General features: G+C 39.1%; 2 protein-coding genes across 5 annotated transcripts; one reads left to right on the top strand and one right to left on the bottom strand.

The window, feature by feature from the left end:
• The first annotated feature begins 1,965 nt into the window (after positions 1-1,965).
• Positions 1,966-9,448, top strand: LOC113146147 (solute carrier family 26 member 6-like). Its single transcript, XM_026333448.2, has 19 exons — positions 1,966-2,256; positions 2,803-2,942; positions 3,067-3,177; positions 3,291-3,460; positions 3,545-3,709; positions 4,819-4,971; positions 5,180-5,262; positions 5,583-5,730; positions 6,105-6,218; positions 6,325-6,402; positions 6,510-6,605; positions 6,711-6,817; positions 6,922-6,991; positions 7,086-7,178; positions 7,307-7,417; positions 7,539-7,853; positions 7,976-8,030; positions 8,231-8,361; positions 8,483-9,448. The coding sequence occupies exons 1-19, from the start codon at positions 2,129-2,131 to the stop codon at positions 8,507-8,509; spliced, it is 2,295 nt and encodes a 764-aa protein (XP_026189233.1). The 5' UTR covers positions 1,966-2,128; the 3' UTR covers positions 8,510-9,448.
• A 22-nt stretch (positions 9,449-9,470) lies between these two features.
• Positions 9,471-14,408, bottom strand: LOC113146148 (kelch repeat and BTB domain-containing protein 12-like). 4 transcript variants are annotated; one of them, XM_026333451.2, is made up of 11 exons: positions 14,375-14,408; positions 14,213-14,287; positions 13,422-13,618; positions 13,103-13,284; positions 12,723-12,855; positions 12,271-12,504; positions 11,827-12,185; positions 11,473-11,746; positions 11,237-11,384; positions 10,949-11,146; positions 9,471-10,666 (listed from the first exon to the last, which is right to left on the bottom strand). In XM_026333451.2, the coding sequence occupies exons 3-11, from the start codon at positions 13,590-13,592 to the stop codon at positions 10,518-10,520; spliced, it is 1,848 nt and encodes a 615-aa protein (XP_026189236.1). In that variant the 5' UTR covers positions 13,593-13,618; positions 14,213-14,287; positions 14,375-14,408; the 3' UTR covers positions 9,471-10,517. The 4 variants fall into 4 exon arrangements, with proteins under 4 accessions (XP_026189236.1, XP_026189238.1, XP_026189235.1 ...); XM_026333453.2 differs by lacking the exon at positions 13,422-13,618; XM_026333450.2 differs by having other exon boundaries at positions 14,213-14,400.
• Between the last annotated feature and the right edge of the window lie 2,731 nt (positions 14,409-17,139).

The following is a 17,139-nucleotide window of genomic DNA, read 5'->3' as shown; positions in this document are numbered from 1 at the left end:
ATTTATCAATATCTTTTTTTGGTTGGACATTGATTACAAGGGTAATTTTTAAAAAAATTATTCATCTCACTACTCGGCATTCGGTAAAAGACCATACTCTGTATATGAAAATGGAGAAGGTAAATAATTAAATCCTTGCAGAACAAAGAACTATTAGGCTTGGCCAATAATAAATGAGTTCAGGCAGTATACAGACAGACCAGTGTAATCAGAACTTTGCTCCAACAATACATTAACATTTTGTGTCATTTTATAATGAAATGAAGGTCCATGTGAAGATTTCCAAATTTATGGACGAGAAACGATTTATTCTCAGCAGATTTTAAAAAAAAAATCTTTTTACTGGTCTGTGATTACATCCCACCCCATGTTACCAACCCAGCTGACCAGATAATCAACATGAAACATTAACATATGGATTCACATTGAATTATTTCAGGGGAGTTTTACAAAGCAAACCTCAACTTTGAGATTTAAATAATAATAAAGGCTGCATATAGACAGCTCTAGAGGTTTCTGATCACTGACATACCTTACACTAAACTAAAATCTGCAAAGCCTGTGGTTACAAATGTACAATGAGGAAATGCACCAATTGAGGATAAACCAGAACTACATTACTGCTTGGACTGCACTGATTGTTTGTGTATGTGGGTTTTTGAGGTTGTTGAAACGTGGATGTCCTTGCTGACATTGTGACTTCTTATATCAGCTGTGAGGTGTGTGTGTACATTATGCAAGAGCAAACACATTTACATGAACACAGCCAGCTTTGCCAGACCAAGCAGGAGGCCTACAGATGTGGGAACAAGATCCTCTACATCCAGGCCAGAAACATGTTGACAGAGAGAGAGCAGAGTCATGAAAAGAAGTCACCCTGAAAAGCTGACAAATCTCCAGCTACTGGAAGACCTTCCCAACACACTAGAAGAACCCAATACTGACAGGAAATCTACATATGTTTTCCTGTAGGTTTGATAAGAAACTGCTCATCAATAAACATACAAATAAAACATATTGTATAATGTTTCATGGCCAAAATAAGCCCCTTTCCATACAGATAATGCAGGTAATGGATGAATGGATGAATACATACATAATAACACACTGAGGTTATCTGATTTATGCTACTGAATATGATCACTCCTACAAAATTATTTTTAAATTACAGGTGGTCAAAACAAAAAATGGAATCAACAGGGTCCTGACTGCTTAAATCTGCTTGTCTCAAGCATTCAATCAAAGACAACATTTCAGAAAAAAACATCTAAATAAGACTGAAAATCTCAATAAACAGTAATTAATGACCATCATTTTGACAAAGTTCTTGTGAAACATTAACCAGCTCAATGTAAACATAAAAAACGGGATGTGAATGGACCCTGTCAGCAGTGTGCCCGGTGAATTTTTCTTAATTTTTCTTATGCACAGATGTCTGATTTTCAATTTTTTCTCTTTAGTAGTTTGCTTATATATTTTTCTCTTTTATTTAGCACAGACTCAACATCTGTATGACACAAAATCAAATATATAGTGTCATGCAATAAAAGATTGCTACGAAATTGCTGGTAGGACAGGTGCGCACCTAATGTCAATCTGGGACATACACACAAACCTGTCAAACTGTTTCACATGTGAGAGATGTGTCTGATGTATAGTGGAAATACTACAATATAAAGTTTAATCTTTAGTACAGGGTGTGTATTTGTGTATGTTGCATATGCAGTGGTTGTCATTTTCGGTGTTTCAGTGTGTGTCTTGTGTCAGCCTGTATTTATTGTTTTGAGTGTTTACAAAGTTTGGCCTTCAGTTTTCACAGAGTTGACCACTAGCGACTAACACGCATACACCCACATACAGATGCACAATACCTGAGGTGTGTGTATGCAGAACGGGGAGATGTGGGTTGGTGGTTGTTCACTTAAAAGGACAGTCACTCTCACAACCTAAGCACAGCCAAGGAAACAAGCATCGTTAACCAATAAAAAACAGTGAGGTACCTTCAACATCACTACTAAGTGTTTGGCTTTTGTTACTGACCTTTACATCTAAGAGGACCTCAGACTGAAGGAAGGAACCCAAAGAGAAGCCAGCTTCCCTGAGGTCTGCAGAACCTGCTGAAACAGTCATGGGCACGGAGCAGGAATACATTGTACAGAGGGAAGTTCTGGACCAGGTACGCCTGGATGAAGTGGCAGAGAAAGGGAACTGGACTACTAAACCATCCCTGTCTGAACGGGTGAAAGAGTCCCTCAGGTAAAAATCCAGATGAGATGAGACAGGTTATAGAGATGTGAGACAGCACTGAGTTATACAATGATACACATTGGCATAAAGGATACATATGTGTTTGTATTTAAAGACATTTCAGCTTCTCATCATTTCTCAAGAAGAATAGCTAAAGAAGTTTTTAGATAAGAGAAAACATCTTCAGGAACCTCAAGCAGGTCCAAACACCCTACATCTAACATTTTGACATACCATGACCTGGATGACTGAGAATCTCCACATCTGCATGTTTGTAACTGTGTGTTGTGTGAGTTACTGTTCACTCAGCCTATTAAAAGGGTTTGTGGATGCAGTAGTTACATTTGTTATTGAACTTTATTTTAACCCTGTATATGTAGATAAACTGCAAAAACTTAATGAAGTCCTTTCCTAATTAATTTTGTGTTTAGACTCACATATTCCCAAATTCAACATTCTGTGAATGATTTAAATGGCAAAGTTCGTATTTATGTGACGTCAGTATGACATACTAATGTAAATGGTGTGTTTTTCTGGGATTTCTCACTGTTTCAGATGTTCGGTGTCAAAGCTGAAGCGCACAGTAGTGAGCTGGGTGCCTGTTCTCGGTTGGCTGCCTCAATATCAATTTAAAGAAAACTTTGCTGGAGACTTCATTTCTGGCTGTAGTGTGGCCAGCATGCATCTGCCGCAGGGTGTGTATGTAGAAATGTGTACAAGAGAAGGAGCTCAGAGTTCATCAAACCTCACAAACCTCACATTTTGAAGAGCCAGCATTTGTTCAGAACTTGTTTTGAATATGATCCTAATTTTTTCTAGGCATGGCGTATGCTCCTCTGGCTGCATTACCCCCCGTGTTTGGCCTGTACACCTCCTTCTTCCCGGTGTTGATCTTTGTCATCTTCACTACTTCCAAACACATCTCCATAGGTGAGAAAGTGTGTGTAGGTGAAAAGGGGGAAAAAGCAGCATGGATAAACTGATTCTTGCTTGGCTCTGTGTGCATCAGTGTGTGTCTACATGTTTCTGTTTTATATCTCCAGGTACATTTTCTGTGGTCAGCATGATGGCAGGAACTGTGACACAAAGGCTGGCGCCAGACCAGAACTTTATTGTAAATGGCACTAATGGATCAAAAGTGGACACTGAAGCACGAGACGCTGCCAGAGTACAGATAGCATGTGCCCTTGCATTGTTGACAGGAATCTTTCAGGTGTGTGTTTCTGTTTGTGTGTCTAATTTGACTGAATTTAAACCTTTAAGTCATATTTGACCTCTCTCTCTTTTCCATCGTAAGATCCTGTTAGGTTTGGTGAGGTTTGGTTTTGTGGTAAACTACCTGTCTCAACCACTGATTCGTGCTTACACCACTGCATCAGCTTGTCAAGTAGCCTGCACCCAACTAAAGTTTCTGTTTGGAGTTTCACCGGCTCTGTACAGTGGTCCTCTCTCATTTGTTTATGTAAGTTTGTCGAATGTTGCACAGTTCACTCATTTACAACAAATAGATAAATGATATCTTATAATAATAACCCTGCAGTAAGAACATGTTTGGCATGAGAAGTTCACAGCTTCACAATGATTTTGAGGTAACTCTACTGAATATTTAATATTAATACTGACAAGAAACTAATAGACTTACAGTAAATAATAAATAATAAAATGATATAACACCGGAGTAAGAACATGTACAAATATAGTTTGTCATTTTTAAAAACTACACGTATTCACTTACTTGCTGAGAGCTAAATGATTAGATCACTACCACTTGTTTCTGTCTGTTAAATATCCATCGATAATCAGCAGCTGCTTAGCTTAGCACAAACAAACAACAGTAGTAAGAAGAAGCCTGTCTGACTGTCCAGAGGTAACAAAGTCTGTCTGCCTGTTAAACTCACTATTGAACAAATATCTTATTTATTAATCTGTCAAATTATTGTTCCTTGTTTAGTTAAAGGTCCAACACATGTAAACATGTTTTCCAGCTGTTCTGGCTGCCTATTTTGAAGTTGGTTGGAGCTCTACTGGGAATTACATGAGATCTTCAGGCAGTTATATAATGAATGCTCAAACAGGCAAAATTACACTTAAGTTTTATCTGCAGGATTTTTACTTTTAATGGAATATTTTTACAATGTGTTGTTTCAGTAATGCACTTGATGGTTTGTGGCATACTGTATCATGGCAGTATACTTGTTACCATTTTATTTTGCTATAATTTTGCTAGTGTGACAAATGCCCAATCAAAGGCTACAAAAGAAAAACACTATTCACACTTGGTTGCAAATCAACTGATTTTTTTATGTGCAACTTTTATCCAGAGCACTTCACAGTTTGTCTCTCAGTCACAAACGTAATAGCAATGAGTCATGCAAAGCACTCTCCTAATCAATTTAACTCAAGGACACTTTTTCACATGAGCAGCATCAGTCACAAACTGTAAAATCATGTAGGAAACGAGACAAGGATCAGAATAATATAGCGCTAAAAACAAGAAAACTATACAGACCACCATGCCTTGATACTACATTGTTTGTTCTGTCCTTTCCTCCTCCTCTCTTTTTCTCACAGACAGTTGTGGATGTTTGCCGACTGCTGTATAAGACCCGGCTGGTGGAGCTGATTGCCAGCCTGATCTCCCTTTTTGTCCTCATTGTGATCAAACAAGTCAATTTCCGCTTCAAGGAGAAGCTGTTTGTGCCCATCCCTATAGAACTCATTCTTGTGAGTCCTCCCTTTATTGTTTATGCTATTTTAAAATTTTCACCCATCCAGCAGGCGTGTACAGTGTATTTACTAGTCCATCTTGACAACAGTAATCATACTAGAGTGAGGGCCCTAGTTTTATACTTTCCTGGCAAGAATGGATGTGTTTTAAATGATAATGTAACCCACATACTGAACTAATATTGCTTTTGCTTTTTTTCACCAGGTTATACTAGGGACAATTATCACCCACTACGGTGGACTCATAGGCAAATTCGGCATTAGCGTGGTTGGAAAGATTCCCAGTGGGTAAGTTCATCTCTGAATGTTTGTTTGTGTGGACAAAACAGAAAGAGCAAGAGAGCAGGAGAGGTGAGACTCAGGGACGCTGGTTGTTTAGGACAGTTTAAAAGACGACAGACACAGAAGTGCCACATTTCCAGGGTGTCTGATGTGTAGAATTGCTGGCTCCTGTGGTGGAAAAGCATATACATTTGTGTTTGTCAGGTACAGCATATATGAAACGTGTGTCCATAAAATATCTAACAGCCTGTAAACGAAAGATCATCAGCAAAACATCAGCCTTTCAAGAGCTAACCTCAGTTATTAATCTTTTCCTCCTGCTCCAGATTCAGGGCCCCTTTTGTTCCAAATGCATCTTACTTCCCATCGATTGTAGGAGATGCATTTTCTCTGGCCATAGTGAGTTACACCATCAACATCGCACTGTCCAAAACATTTGCCTTCAAATATGGCTACAGGGTGGATAACAACCAGGTGAGACATAGACACACCCCCACACTGTGGCACTGACAGTAACCTGTGACCATTGCACTTGGAATTTCTTCTAAAACTTAAAGAGCATATTTATATTTATATTTTATGAAGCACATAATCATTTTTCGTATTTCAGGTTCTTTATTTGTATGATTTAGGTATGAAATTTAGGTATGAAATATGTTTCTGTTATTTCTGTATAATCCCCATGTACAGACTATTTTATGATTTGTCTAAATAGATGTATCCTAACAATAACTGGATCACAAACTTTTTAAGGAGGTACTCAAAGATGCATTTAGGCAAGTAATTATAAAAAGTGCATCTACAAACATTTAAACTGTTAATTCTTCTTGTTTCTCTTTTTTTTCCAGGAGTTGGTTGCAGTGGGGCTTAGTAACACCATTGGCAGCTTTTTTTATTGTTACAATGTGTCCTCCTCCATGTCTCGCAGCCTCGTCCAGGAGACCACAGGGTGCAAAACACAAGTAAACACACATCTGCTATTGTGCACAAACGCCTTTGATTACACCTAATCATCATGTTCAACTTGAGACAGTTTGTTACACAACATGTAACCATGTGTTTTGTCAGGTTACAGGAATAATTTCATCCGTATTCATGCTGATCATAATTGTGAAAGTAGGTTCTCTTTTTGAAGAACTCCCTAAGGTACCACTCTCTTTTCTTTTTTCTTTTAATGGTTATCTCTCTTGATAGACTGGAGTTGGTGAATTTCATAACCCATAATGCTTTGTAAACGTGTGTGTTTTCCTCAGGCTATCCTATCTTCAATAGTGTTTGTGAACTTAACACTAATGTTTATGCAACTGGCTGATGTCTATACACTGTGGAAGACCAGCAAGACTGATTTGGTACGACTAAATCCTCCTTCAGAGTCACTCTGCTCAGTTAAATACCATCTGAAACTCAGATCACTGCTGATCTCACTGACTGTCAGTGTTTTTACTGCCCTCTAGCTGGTGTGGCTGGTAACATTCATATGCACCATCCTGCTCAACCTGGACATTGGTCTGGCTGCCGCTGTTGGCTTTTCCTTGCTTACATTCATCTTCAGATCACAACTGTAACTATACACTACAAATTAAAATTGTTGACATATATTCAAACATATATGTTTTTTTTAAATTGAGGTGCAGGACAGTAATTTATTATTTTAATACCTTTCAGACCTCGCTATTATATCTTGGGCCTTGTTCCAGGCACTGACTTGTATCTGGACATAGAAACATATAGGGAGGTAAGAACCTGTTACTGATGAATGAAAGATACTTAGTGCCATGAGTCAAAGCGTGAGTTCTCGAACTCTTGGACTTCATGATGTATCTCCTCAGGCTAAAGAGATTCCTGGAATTAAAATCTTCCGTTCATCTGCAACTATGTACCACATAAGTTCTGAGATGTACTTGGATGCCCTGGAAAAAAAGGTGTGTCCACAAATGCAGCTGTGCGTTTTTGTGCAGGATGGCATTTGATTGCAAGATATAGAAGCTTTCATTATCGTTCTCATTTGTCTCTTTCCCCTTTTGATTGTGATGCTTGGCTTTTTGTGCAGACTGGATTTGACCTCGAGACTCTGCTGATGGCGAAGAGGAAACGAGAGGCAGCACAGAAGCGTAAAGAAGAGAAAGAGCTAAAAAAAGCAACACAGGGGAACCAGGAACAAGTATGATATCCTAAATGACATGTTTTGAGATGACTTTAACTCTGCTGAAAAGAAACCAGTCATTTGAGAATTTTACTAGTAGCTCAGTAATGTTATTACCACTTTTTCCATCTTTTTGCAGAACAAACTAAGACGCCTTTTAAATGGCAGATTCTTTTTCAAGAAGTCAAGGATGAGTGAGGAGGAATTTCCTGAAGGACAGACCTCTACCAAAGGGCCTGATATGGGCGAAGTAAACTGGGGTTACCAACGTGATACATCCATGTTCAAGTTGGATTCTGTCACAAGTTTCCAAAGTGTTGACAGCATTAAAAAGTTTCCACAAATTGATGAGGAGGAGAAGGGAAGGTTCAGTGGATCAGACACACACAGCATCATCTTGGACATGACAACAACCAGCTTTGTGGACGTAGCCACTGTGAATACCTTGAAAAAAGTGAGTCTGTTGATACTGGTAACGTGTAATCATCTCATAAATCAAGTCGATATATGAGACAGCGTGCAGGTCCTTAAAGAAAGAAGACAAAAACAAACCGTGATGTTTGTCTTGTCTCACAGATTTTCAGGGACTTTGAGGAGCTTCATTTGGACGTCTATTTAGCAGGCTGCCAAGGTGAGTGGCTCACCAGACAAACCAGAGAAAAAGTTAATGTTCTTAACACTGAAGCTTTAGAGGCCTCAGTGGCACCACATGACTCCTTGGCATACTTATCAAAAACAAAGATTTATTTCTATAATTGTAGAATACTTTCCCTCTCATGATATTTTAATTGCCATTCATGTTTTTCTTTGTGTGTGTTTGTCAAATATCAGCGTGTGTTGTGAAGCAGCTGGAAACTATAGGCTTCTTCTCAGATACCATCCCAAAGAGCAGGCTGTTTGTCACCATTCATGATGCAGTGCTTTTCATTCTTAAGAAACACAGACAGACAGAATTCAACCTTGTGAGTTGATCTCTTTTATTACATTCCTACATTATAATCTAATGTAATCGTCACTTGCAATTATGGTTTTTTGTAGAAACAATTTTCCTGACTTTAGTCTTAAATTGTCCTAATTTTCCAGGATGTTTTCGGCAACACCAAGATGTGACCAGCAAACTGTTCCAATTCTTGCTTTCTTCAACCCTGTTACTCATCCTCTTATGCTGCTGGCTGCTTCATTGCTCATATATACTTTACATAATTGTTTTTTTGGGTTTAAAATTTCATGGCTAGCATGTGACAAGGCTACTTTGGCAAGTTTGCATTCAACAATAATGTCTTGCAACTTTCCCCAGTCAAAACTTCCAACGAGAAAAACACCATCACACCCTGATTAGCCTATGGACAGGGAAACTGATGTTTTCTTAATTGTATAGTAAGATATTGTTTTTCTTGTGCACCTAAATAGTCAAAATACTGCTACTTACTGATGTGGTTGAAAAAATAATGAGCTCCACTAGTACACTCCACTAGTCTGGTCATATATCGTTCACCCTAGTTATGTAAATTTCTTGTTCATCAGCTTTCATCATTATTAAGAGTAGTAAGACCAGTTGCCTGTTTCTCAACAAATGTAAAACTGTTCAAATGTCCAAGAAATAATCAAATAAAACCAATTTATAACATTTTAATGCATTTTAATGGACTGTCCCCAAGCATGTGCTCAGTTGCAGCATCTGACAACTCTCCAAATGGAAATGTTTAGGAAGTCCACATTCTGCATCTACATTATTTATCTTTACAATCATACATATTAAAAAATGAGTTTCCTATTTACACTGTCTTGAGCTCAGAGCTGCTTCTCAGCTGAATCTCAGTGTGATGTCAGGGATTTTAAACTCAGGCACCACCACAGTCTTTGATTAATTGGATTAATCTAAAATGTAAAGTCAATATTACAATGTCTCAACACATATTTTCTTGAAAGTATTAATTGATCCTTATTGTGTTCACTGATTACACTTTATCTTTTAAATGTTTTAACTACCAAAGTTGTGACAGTGTAAAGATGTATCATTTAATGTGATTGAACTGGAATAATGTCTCTACATTGCAACAGCATGTGTTATGATCACCACTTAAATAAAGAGTCATAATTACATGTGGCATCCATCTTTATCTGGTCTTTTTTTTTAAAAATACTCTAGAAATAGCCTTACTTTGAGAATCCAGGGAAAACATTGATCCTCAAATGTGCGAATTAGTCTATTTTCATAAATTCATTTATATCCAGAAAAATATCTCAGTCCTGGTCTCCAACACAATTAGGGACTAGGACTTTTCCTAATGCTTTGTTGCCACCTAGTGGTTGCCCACTAGATTCAGTGTGGAATGAATAGAATAAAACATCATTGTTAGAATAACTGGGTCTAATAATACAATAATGTGTATATGATAATAAAAAAGACATTGTTTGCTGTTAGGAAAATTAGATATATCCAAAATACAACCATAGACTATGTCTTGTAGTGTATACTGTATAAATTTAGACTATCTTGCCAAATACAACTTCAATAGCTTTACCCTTATTTTGGGTAGGGTTTCACAATCACTGCCTGTCAAAGAGAAAGGTTTTACTGGTTAGTACGGTGGCCCTGAGGGCTTTCTGTGTTTGGTTGTGTTTTCTCTTTTTGCAGTGCATTGAGTTCTCAGGACCATCATAGATGGAACAAGGGGTAGTTTATACTATAAAGCACAAAGCACAAAGAAAAACAATGCCTTGTTAATAGTGATTGGAAAGGGGATTGTTTTCTTTGTTTCCTAGCCCATGTAGCGTACAACAGTAATATTGATTAAAAACTAGTCAATCGCTGTTTTAGGGTAATGTATCCTAAAAAACACATAGAGACTCCAAGTTTCAAAAAATGAGAAAACATTCACATCATCTTTTTTTATAAAGGTCATGTTGTTTTCCAAAGGTCGTTTTCTTTGGGAAGTTACAGAATGACTTCCTCTGTTTTTTAAAGCAACACCAACCAGATCCAGATCTCATATATAAATCAAACCTTCTGTTCATACATGTGAAATTCCAGAGGACCCCCATGTTTGGATAAACCTGCATGACACGAGGACACAAGCTCATGTCTCATACATGCTCAGAGTCAGGAGGAGATGGATTAGAGAGTAAGGAGTTCTCGAGGATTGAGGTTAGCTACCAAACAGACGTCATAGCTGTCGTGCATGGCTGCTCGTCTTTCAACCACCGTCCACACATTGTCCACAGGGTCCAGTTCCAAAATCTCTTTGGTGATGACCTCATTACGACCTGCAGTCATGAGAGAAAGTATGTGGGTTATGGCTGGCAAAAATCTGATACTGACAGTAAAGTCTGCCTTTCGTTAATGCAACAGGGGCTTTTCAGACAGCAAAGGCCATTTTACCAAAAAGAGATTCAAAACAAGAAAATTAAACAGAGCCACTTAATCACCTTTTGATAATGTTTATTAAGGATAAAGGCTCTTTTGAATGTGAGTCTTAATGCATCTGTAAATATAAAGGTTTGTAAACCCACCCAAAAACTATAACCAATCAATAGTTAGTAACTGACCAGCCCCCTTGTAGTATCCACAAAGGTAGAGTTTTCCTTCCAGGACTACTGTATTGGAGGCATTGGTTCGTAGGGAGAGTAGGGACGTGGGCAGTGTCGGTCCCATCCTCCAGGTATCTGTATCTGGGTTATAGATCTCCACAGAGCTTAAACAGCGACGTGATTGTCCGCGGTCCTCTCCATCACATCCTATACCACCTAAAGAAAGCACACACATAATCTTGACCCATTCTTTCCTACACATAACACTGTGAAATGAATGACTGGCTGTCATTTTAGTCATCTGACCTAGAATGTAGATTTCTCCATTAAGAACAGCTGTGCCGCAGCGGTACCTGGAGTATTTCATCCTGGCACACTCCGTCCACCTGTCCTTGCCAGGGTCAAACTGAAACACACGGTTACTCAGCTTGTCAGGCTCCTCATCTGGCTGGTTCTGAGACAGGAAAAAAGAGATTTAGGAGAGGAGGAAAACACTGAAAACATTAAAAGAAAATGAGAAGTAGGTTGAAAGGTCTATGCACCTGTGGTGTCCAGCCGCCCAGCACATAGAGATGCTCCTTCAGGGTCACGGCGGCGTGGCAGGCTAATGGGAGAGGCAGAGGGGCGAAGCTGAGCCAGCTGCCTCCCCTCTTCAGTGACCATCTCTCCACACTGTCTGTGATGATGTAGTGGTTACGCACTTTCATCTGACCACCCATCATATAAAGGGCCTCACCCACCCATCCTAAAGCGTACATGTCTCTGTATGCTGCTGAGCACAACTCCACCCAGCTGTTCTCCTCTGAATTATCATACCTACAACATAAACAGGTAGTTTATATATGGTTTTGAAGGAAATATTGTTTAGAACTATGAATACAGGAACAATTACATACCTATAGATATTCACCCTCTTCATTCTGTGCTCGCCTTCGTTTTCTATGGCTACAATTATGTTGTTATCTCTTGTCACTGCCCCTGCTGTGATCTGTCCCACACCTGCACAGCCCCTCAGTGGAGAGGGCATGTAATAGGTTTTTCTACCACAGGGGGCAAAGCAAAAACTTAGGTCAGCAAGTCCTCCACGACGGGCAGGCACTCCCTCCTTATTAACCCCACCCAAGCAGAGTATCAGGTCAGTGGTCTCCATGCCATAGCGAAGAGCCGGTCGAAGTGGAGCTGATGTCTCACAAAGACCTGATGTCTGGAGAGCAGCATCAATCATCCCAAAGCACTCGGCATCCCTCAGTAACACCTGGACAGGCATGATTGTCTGTTAGTCTACTAAGCAAGTGATTAGTGTGTATGTTACTTTGTCTTTCCCTCCACGCCCTTCTCACTGGATTTTTCCTCCTGGCTTTACGTAGGAAACCAGGGTCCACAAGCTCCAGCCGCACACGTCTGAGTAATTCCACAGCCTGGGTTTCACTCTGCGAATCCCCTCTTCTCCTGTCAACCCAACGCAGCACCAGGTCCAGCACAACTTCCTCCTGCGATATGTTGAGGTCATCTGAACCCAGAAGCTCCCCAAGACTTTGGGCATCTAGCTCTAGCACTTCTTCTTCTTTACAAACCTGGAGAAAGCAAGTTACAGAAGGAGCCAAATGAGTTAATGAGTCAACGGTGGCTGTTAAACTGTTATGGAGCTTAACTGTGACAGAACTAGATCCTGAAGGGGATTAATAGTTGTAGTGTCTGGTGTTGGGGCCATTAACAGTTTTATGGCACTAACTGAGAGACTATTTGATACTAGTATTACTAGCTGTATTCACACAGTATTACTATGTCCCACCTGTGCAAAGTGTTGACAAACGTATCTCAAGGAGCTGTCAGCCAGGCCAGTGGCCCCCAAGTCTCTGGCCCAGTGATACATACCGACACAGTTAGAAGGGTCCATACGGGCCTCCATATGACTCTGACACAATCTGAAGCAGTAACAAGAAGATGGTGATTAGAACAAAATATTGTGATACTTCAAGCATGGGTCACTGCTTTCTAAACATGTACTACATACATATCTTAAGTGTACTTTACAGAGGCAGTTACAAGTAGGATAACAGGTAGTTGCTCATATAGTCCTAACGTGGTACAATGAATAAATGCTGAAAGCTCAGTTAATGTTATTTTATTGAGATAATAAGCAATACTTCACTTCCCAGTCTCTTTTCTCACCTGAAGGCTCCATCGACATGGAGCAGGAAGGCAACAGCAGCCACTTCCTGGATGTTGTCATTGGAAAGGGGGAGTTTAGCTCGGTACATGTAGTCCAGTAGCAGCGCCAGGCTCTGAGCAGGAGTGTCTCTGAGAGGTACCTCTCCTCCCCGAGTCTCCTTCAGACCGCACGTAAACATGGCCTAAACAGGATTCACCGTAAAAATGCAATGTGAAGCAATTACAGTTTGAAAGAATCAGTAGCTCAACAACACAGGTTGCACCATGCTGTGTATATCAGCACAATCATTTCCAATGACTCTGTGCATGTCCACTCTACCTGGAAGTAAGGACTGAATGCAGACAGCACAACCTTGTGGCAGGGAAAGTGAATCCCCTCTGCCAGGAGCACCACATCAGTGAGCTCCTCAGCCACTCTCATTCTCTCCAGCTGCCTGAGCAGAAGCGAGCCATGCTCTGCCTGAGTGGAATCCAATGCCAGAGAGTCCATGTTCTGGATACAGCACTTTTGTCAGACTAGAATAAAAGAACACGTGCATGTTTAGTTCATACAGGCTCTGCATAGATTATGTTGTTGCCAGATTATTGCTTTAGAATCACACAAGGAGGGATTTTATCATATGAATGACGATATCATGTGTGTGTCTCATCACACACACAGTAAGCTGCAGGTTTAAGTCTACCCTATAATAAAATAAAATGCTTAGACCTAATAACACCTTATAATAAAATGCTGCAGATGATCATAAAGCTTTCAGTATTGTACAAAACACCTGCATTGGTGAGATGTCCTTAATGTTTTGTCTAATCAAAGATAACATGTGACACATCACAGAAACTAAAATAATTAATAGCAGCAGAAAGCAAAGGGCAGCCTCTCATAATGCACATTGTTGGTGAGGAGAGGTGAGTTAGAAGTTACTGGAGGCCTTTCTGCACCAGTGTCTTAAACTTATGCATCAGGCCACAAACACATCTGGACATGACAATGTTACTGTCGGTGGGTGTGCTACACAAACACAAGTCACCTCCATCCATGTAAACATGCACAACATGCCCTAGCATGGCAGCAAACCTCAGCTTTGCACAGGCAGTAAACAGCTATCGTACCAGCAGAGTCCTTGCAGCGAGGGGCTGTGGAACAAAGTGACCTGAGCCCTGACCTGGAAAAGGCTCTCAGAAAGCCTGCAATGAAAAACTCTTTTTACCTGTAAGGTTGAAAATTTACATTCTTAGTGTGACAAGTAAAAAAATTGCTTGAGCAAAGATTACCTGACTATATTTTGTATCTAAATAAATGGTAGAGTCATTGAAGTCTGCCCCCCCCCTCCCTTAATGGTTTAGTCCACTCCTGCAGCTTTGATATAAATAGCCTTGGAGCAGCAGGCTGAGCTCAGGGGTTGGGCTTGCTACACTTCTGAGAAATACAAGGTTGTCTCACATGTTTAAATTTAGCAGCCACAGTTGTGAAAACATTATATATTATAGGTAAAATCAAATCAGTTTTGAAAGATAAAGACTATAAAAATAAAGCATGTCAAGCGGGAGATTATAGGTTTTTCTTGTGATTACAGATCAAGCGACAAAACACAAACAATACAACACAAATGGTTTTGCAACATGCAGCTGGGCAGGTGGAGAAGTTGGATCCACAGCAGCAAAACTATGGGAAGATATAATAAGTGATGTTTTCTGTATATCAACCCACAAATGTTAATGTAGCCTCTTTTACCAAACACACATTGCTGTTCTTTTATATCGACTGCCCATTAAATATATAGCATATCTTCCCTGTATAGATTATACAGATTATATGTGTTGCTCTCCCTTCAGGCAGCCAGTCTCTGACTGTGTACATTATATAAATGAATATATGAACATATGTTTTTCTAAAGGAATATTTTTTTGTTTACTAGAATATTTTGATCAGATTATTGGTGAAAATAAACCTTCAACAACATTAGAAACTTTCAACACTTTAACTGAGTGTTAATGTTTGTATTAAGACCAGTTAGCCTGGTTGAGAATAACAGAGTCTAATTTTTTTTAGTTTTTAGTTTCAGTGCTCCTGATATTAAGTTTGTATCATTATGGAATGTGCACAGATTTTCTAAAACTATTTGCAGCAGTCTGGGCCAGCAATCACTTGAACCTAATCCACCTTAATTTTCCAAATAGAATATCGTTCCAATAAGGTCAGTGGTCTTTTATTATGAAGGACCAAGAGGAGGACGGCTTTCCTCTTTTTGTTTTATGCTCACAGTATAATGAAGAGCTAAAAAACTGCTACTGAACTTAAAGTGAAACCTAGTTACAGTAATGAGGAAAAAGAAATTCTGTAATATGCAGAAAGTTTGCAGACTTTCTTAAAACCATGAAAAAACTAAAACAACAATTAGATGATCTTACCTTATCTTATTTAATTATCTTAATAACCATTGTTTGTGCATCAAAAATCTGATTTAGTTTATGGATGTGCCATTGTTGATCCTTTGTTGTTGAAAAACTTTTAAAATCACGTCATATTGTTGGACTGATGAATAAGTTTCTTCACCATTATAAATATGGGAATGTTTATCTATAAACAATCCCACAGACTAATAACAATGATCACTTTCACAATCACTGGTGAGAGTTAGAGGTTATTGCATCTGTGTGGGATGTACAGAGAAATGCACAGAGTCTGAACCATATGAAAAACATAAATATATGTCTGAGCTGGCGATATGCAGACAGGGTGATACTGAGAGCAACAACAAACTTCAGTAATGCACTGAGGACCCCGAACCCAACTACAGCTACAGTTAGTGCTCGACAAAGACTGGAGTAATCTGGAGCTTCAACATTAGAAAGATCAGGGTGAACTTTCTTGAATCACAAAGCCACAAAACTTCTCTGTGCACCCAGGCCATGCACTGAGGTGCTTCCTTCAGGCTGAACAATGCTAATGTGAACGTCATGCCAATTTGAAATACGAATGATCCTCTCAAACATGTGCACTGACACTGCCTTAGAAGAACTACTCTTCAGAGAACGTGAAGGTCATTACCATTATTATTCCTGTGGAGCTGTTTTCAAATCAAAACAATGCCCATATTTACTGTGTGGAAGAAACATGTCATCCAGTCCAACTATAGGGCTCACTGAACTTGTTTTTAATAGTTTCTGGACAACAATGGAGCTCTATGGCAGGGAAAAAGGTAAATTAGGTTTTACATACTGGTTAATAATAATTATAATGATTATTTGGAATTTCTTTTAAATAATAATAAAAATAAAGAAAACTATTTGCCTTATCCTTCTCCTCTGTAACCATTAAAGAAGCATTTAAAATAAACTAATGAACGTCACTGAGACTTTGTACAGGGCCCAAATCTTTGTGCTATGCTCCTGTAATAAAAATGAAGCTGAATAGACTATCTCATGTATCCAAAACAGTATTGGAGGTTCTCAGGACTCTGCCTGACACAACCACTAACTAGTTAGAGACTACAATTTTTATGTTATTCTTGAATCCGACTTTAGTGAGATGAAGAAACGTATCAACATCTCATCAAGAATTAATGTAGTCCATCTTCGCCAACCTTTCACTACCAGATTTTAATCTATTCCAGACCTATTTGGTTTGTCCAGTGACATTGTGACATCTTATACCAGCTTTTTATGGACATGCCTGTGCCCACTAAAACTTTTTACACATTTACAGCAAAACCTGGTTTACAGCTAAACACAGCCAGCTTTGTCAGACCAAGCAGGAGGAGAATTACAAGCCTAACCCTAACCCTAACCCTGTAGCTAGCCCAGAAATATGCAGACAGAGGAGATAAAAGTAGCAAAGAGAACTGAATAGGTTTGATAAGAGACTGCTTCTCAGTACAATTAAATCATAAAGCACAAAAACAACATATTCAATGTAAAACATTAACAACAACACGGATGTAATGAACATTTATTGAATAGTGTGTGCACCTGACAGGTACAGAGATTTTTACCATTAGGAGCAAAACGTTTCCGGTGGAGTTTACATTTCATTTCAT

Source organism: Mastacembelus armatus, chromosome 7, assembly GCF_900324485.2.
Source record: "Mastacembelus armatus chromosome 7, fMasArm1.2, whole genome shotgun sequence".
Lineage (NCBI taxonomy): Eukaryota > Metazoa > Chordata > Actinopteri > Synbranchiformes > Mastacembelidae > Mastacembelus > Mastacembelus armatus.
Note: the sequence above shows the minus strand (reverse complement) of the source record. Positions and strands in the feature narration are given on the sequence as shown.